This window comes from Lotus japonicus, chromosome 5 (assembly GCF_012489685.1).
Source record: "Lotus japonicus ecotype B-129 chromosome 5, LjGifu_v1.2".
Lineage (NCBI taxonomy): Eukaryota > Viridiplantae > Streptophyta > Magnoliopsida > Fabales > Fabaceae > Lotus > Lotus japonicus.
The window spans coordinates 62,967,158-62,971,453 of NC_080045.1; the positions used below are offsets into that span (position 1 = coordinate 62,967,158).

Here is a 4,296-nt window from a genome sequence, read left to right on the forward strand (position 1 = left end):
CCAATCCGAAGCCGCCACGTGGCACCGAGCAGCTCTCTCAACTTTGTTGAACACTCTCAACACTTCTCTCCTCCACCTCATCTTCAACAAAACCTCGACAACCACTACAAACCCTCAACAAAATTCAACATCTTTCTCAACATACCATTGCACTTGGTCTTAGTGCTATGGCAAGGGCGTGTCCCCACCGCTGGCGGTCGTCCTAATAAAAATTGTTACATTTATTTATAACTTTGTAGATTAGTTGCCATAAAAATTTGTCACATATTTGTATGTCCAAAATATGTGAGAGGAGACCTTTAACATTAAAATGATGTTAAATAATCATCAAGACTAACTTAAACAACCCTCATTCTTAGCTATTCTCGTGAATGGTGGGAATTAATTTTTTTTTCGATACATCGGAAAACTATGGTGGGAATCAATTAATTGCATATTACGGTCATAAGTGTTTTTGAAAACTGAAGCAAATTCATTGAATGAAATAAATTCCAAGAGAAAAACCAACTCAAGGGACAAAAGAGGTGTTAGGGTCATAATAGTAATTTTAATATTCTTTTGGACTTTATAAGAAAACGGCACGTATATATCTTGGTGTAGTAACAGAGCAAAACGCACACACACAAGTCTGTTTTTGTTGAAAAGCACATATGGAGACAGCGTTGTTTATGAGGGATTTCCTGGACAAGTGTGGTGGCTACGCCGTTATAGACGGTGGCTTTGCGACGGAGCTTGAACGTCATGGGGCAGACCTCCACGACCCGCTTTGGAGTGCCAAATGCCTTATTAGTTCTCCACATCTTGTGCGACGGGTATTTTCTTCTCTGCGTTTTCTTCTTGTTTAAATTCATTTCATGAATATATAAAGCTAAACTAGTACTATTGAGATATGTGTTTAGAGTACTGATTATGGGTATACATTTTCAATCCATGAGATATTAGTAGATTATTTTAAATTCTTCATGATTTGAGCCAATTTTTTTTAGTGTATCGAAAAGGTAAACTGCATCTGTAAGAATTGATTCCTATCTAACTCATATATCTCTAGCTCTCACCACTTGAACTATCTATCCTAACCTAAGAAGAGCAAAATTGTGTCCACATAATATCCAAATAATTTAAATTAATACTACGTTTTGAAGGCATATGTAAGTCTTAATTTGAACCTTTTATTAATTTCATGGTCAAACAGTAGTAAAGTATTTGAATTTGAATTTGAGAAGAAAGTATAGATTAGGGTCCACCTAATATGCACCACTTTTTAGTGGTGTAACTTTACACCACTATATTAATTGACCATTTTACCTCTGTTCAAAAAATTAATCCCATTAAAATTCACCCGGTAATACCAATATTTTTTTCTTTTTATAAAATAATTTTTTTAACAGAGGTAAAATGGACAATTGGTATAGTGGTGCAAGGTTGCACCACTAAAAAGTGGTGCAGATTAGGTGACACCATAGATTAGAAGGCAAGAACTTGTGTAGAATGCACACGTGACAATATATCTTGTCCAGGTGTCATTGTCAGGTGTTCAAAGAGGACAAAATGACAAATGTTTTTGTTGATTAGGTGGCTGACCTGAAAAAGAGACGAGAAAACAAACTCTAATGCAATTTGGTGCATAAAAATAAAATATTAGTCTCTCATGTAAATGAGAAAATACTCTGAAAAATTAAAAATAAATAAACATTTTAAATATAATTTTTTGATTAAGTGTTCCTTAAAGTTTGATTATTATTATGAGAGGTGTACCGTTTGGAGCGTCTGAAATTTCTTCAGAGAGAGTTATCTATTAGTTGAAATTATACAAAATGCAGAGAAATTTAAATCCTCAATCTATAGAGAGATGAGAGTTAAATTCAGAATTTGTGATCAGTTGTGTCAATCCAAATTAATGAACATAAATTTTTCTAGAAAAAGAAAGACACAAACGCATTTGTTGTAACAATATTGTAAGTAGTTCATTTGGATTGTTCTTTGATAAGATAAACATAGGATACATTAGACTTTCTCAGAAAAGGGGAAGCGTTGCGTTAATTAGAAGAACTCTATCTTTGATGAGGTTGACACGTTTGGATACGTATGACATCAATGGTGCAGCTATTGATTCTAAAAGTTTAACTAACAGTATGATATCAATACTGTTTTAGGGAAGAAAGTAATTAACCCATTTTACTAGTTTCATTCAATTGATTTTGCTAAATGTGTAACAGGTTCACCTAGATTACCTTGATGCAGGGGCAAACATAATATTAACAGCATCTTATCAGGTAACTATATCATCTTAATTTCTTTTCCTCCTTACAATAGTTTCATTTTCTTTGTTATCTAAATTTGGGCTCTGTTTGGGGTTGGATTATACAGGCTACACTTCAGGGTTTTGAAGCTAAAGGGTTCTCTAGGGAAGAAGGTGAAACTCTGCTTAGAAGAAGTGTGGAGCTTGCACTTGAGGCTCGAGAAATTTACAATGCTAGGTGTACTAAAGATTCTTCTGACTTCATAAGAGATGAAAGATATAGGAGAAGGCCCATTTTAGTTGCAGCATCTGTGGGAAGCTATGGTGCTTATTTAGCTGATGGAGCTGAATATACGTGAGTGAATTCAACTTATTATGTTAAATTAGTGAACACATTTTGGGACTTTTCTTGGTTTTGACTTTTGATTGTTTATTTTCTCAGAGGGGATTATGGTGATGCAGTCACTGTTCAGACACTGAAAGATTTTCATAGGGAAAGGGTAAAGATTCTTGTGGATGCAGGTGCTGACTTAATTGCCTTTGAAACAATTCCAAATAAGATGGAGGCAAAGGTATTAACTAAATTTCTGAAGTTGCTGTTAACTATCAAAGATACTTATAGCATATTTTGATCGGTTTCTCTATTATCAGAATCAATTCTGAAATCTAGAAGTTGTTTCTCACAAAATTTTCTCATCAGAATTGATTTCGACTTCAGAATCAATCGTAAAAAGGTTCCAAAAAATGCACTTACCTGTTTGCTCCTTGCATTTTATGTTAAAGCAAGTGTTGAAATATGTAATATGTGTGTGTTTGCATCAAAGTTGCCCTTCATTTGCTAATGCCAGAGAAAATTGGGTACCCTATTTATTCATTGCAAATTTGTCCTAGTTTGACCTTGATTTTGTGCAATCTTGTTGAATTTGCTTACAATTAACTACAGGCTTTTGCTGAACTTCTTGAGGAAGAAGGCATAGAAATTCCTGCGTGGTTATCTTTTAGTTGTAAGGATGAAAGCAATGTGGTTAGTGGTGATTCTATCTTTGAGTGTGCTCAAATAGCTGATTCATGCAGACAAGTGGTTGCAGTTGGAGTAAACTGCACTGTTCCTAGATTTATTCATGGATTGATTTCATCCATTACAAAGGTGCACTTGTACTATCAAATTCAAGAATTGCTCTATGTTATCTCTTGTACTATCAAATTCTCTTCTTCAATACAAAAAATTGTCAATTGATGGTTATAAAGTTGATACACTTGCATAATTAAATTTTGAAATAGCAGGCAACAAGTAAACCAGTACTTGTTTATCCCAACAGTGGAGAGACTTATATTGCTCAGAGCAACCAATGGGTGGTAAGTTCCTGCTTTTCATGAATTCATACATATAATTCTTGTTTAGTTTGTCATAAGATTGATGATGTGAAACTATGATCGATGCAGAAATCAAGTGGGGTAGCAGAGAGGGATTTTGTTCCTTATATAGACAAGTGGTGTGATGCTGGAGCTTCACTTTTTGGTGGCTGCTGCAGGACTACTCCCAATACTATTAGAGGCATAGCTGAGGCAATATATGGAAAACCTCAAGGAAAATAAATTGTTGAAGTGTGTTGTGTAAAATGGAAGAAATGACTTAATATATGGATTAACTTTCTGCCTTTACTATTCCTATCCATTTTCTTATGATATGAACTCACTTTTGCACAAGGATATTAGCCATATAAAACATTTGAGGGAAAAGGGTGTGTAAAGAACATTCACCAACACTGGCATAGAGCCTATGTGCAACAAAGAGCAAAGATTTTTGGGGTAATCATGCAAGGAGAGAACTTTCTCTTCAATAGGCTAAGCCAAGCCCATAGTGAGTTGTGTTCACTGTCCAGTTTCAACCTTTGCATAGTGGACCAAAAACAAAAAAGCGGCCCAAAATGAATGGAATTTTATATCGTTTGCAATGAGGGGCCAACTTTGGCCTTAACAAAACTTCTCTCACTGTTTGACCAAGGCAGTGTAAACAAAAATTTTGACCAAAAAAAAGTTGGAACAAAATCAAAAGG

At 34.8% G+C, this 4,296-nt stretch overlaps 1 protein-coding gene across 1 annotated transcript; it reads left to right on the plus strand.

Annotated features, from left to right (window-relative positions):
- The first annotated feature begins 612 nt into the window (after positions 1-612).
- LOC130718383 (homocysteine S-methyltransferase 3-like) lies at positions 613-3,904 on the plus strand. The gene is made up of 7 exons (XM_057568968.1): positions 613-812; positions 2,217-2,273; positions 2,368-2,594; positions 2,682-2,811; positions 3,183-3,386; positions 3,524-3,595; positions 3,683-3,904. The coding sequence occupies exons 1-7, from the start codon at positions 651-653 to the stop codon at positions 3,833-3,835; spliced, it is 1,005 nt and encodes a 334-aa protein (XP_057424951.1). The 5' UTR covers positions 613-650; the 3' UTR covers positions 3,836-3,904.
- Positions 3,905-4,296: the final 392 nt, after the last annotated feature.

Excerpts from the sequence above, each read along its gene's own strand:
- LOC130718383 (XM_057568968.1), top strand. The coding sequence starts at position 651 with ATGGAGACAGCGTTGTTTATGAGGGATTTCCTGGACAAGTGTGGTGGC. Across the intron at positions 3,387-3,523 it reads TGATTTCATCCATTACAAAG|GCAACAAGTAAACCAGTACT; the intron begins GTGCACTTGTAC and ends TTGAAATAGCAG. Across the intron at positions 3,596-3,682 it reads CTCAGAGCAACCAATGGGTG|AAATCAAGTGGGGTAGCAGA; the intron begins GTAAGTTCCTGC and ends TGATCGATGCAG.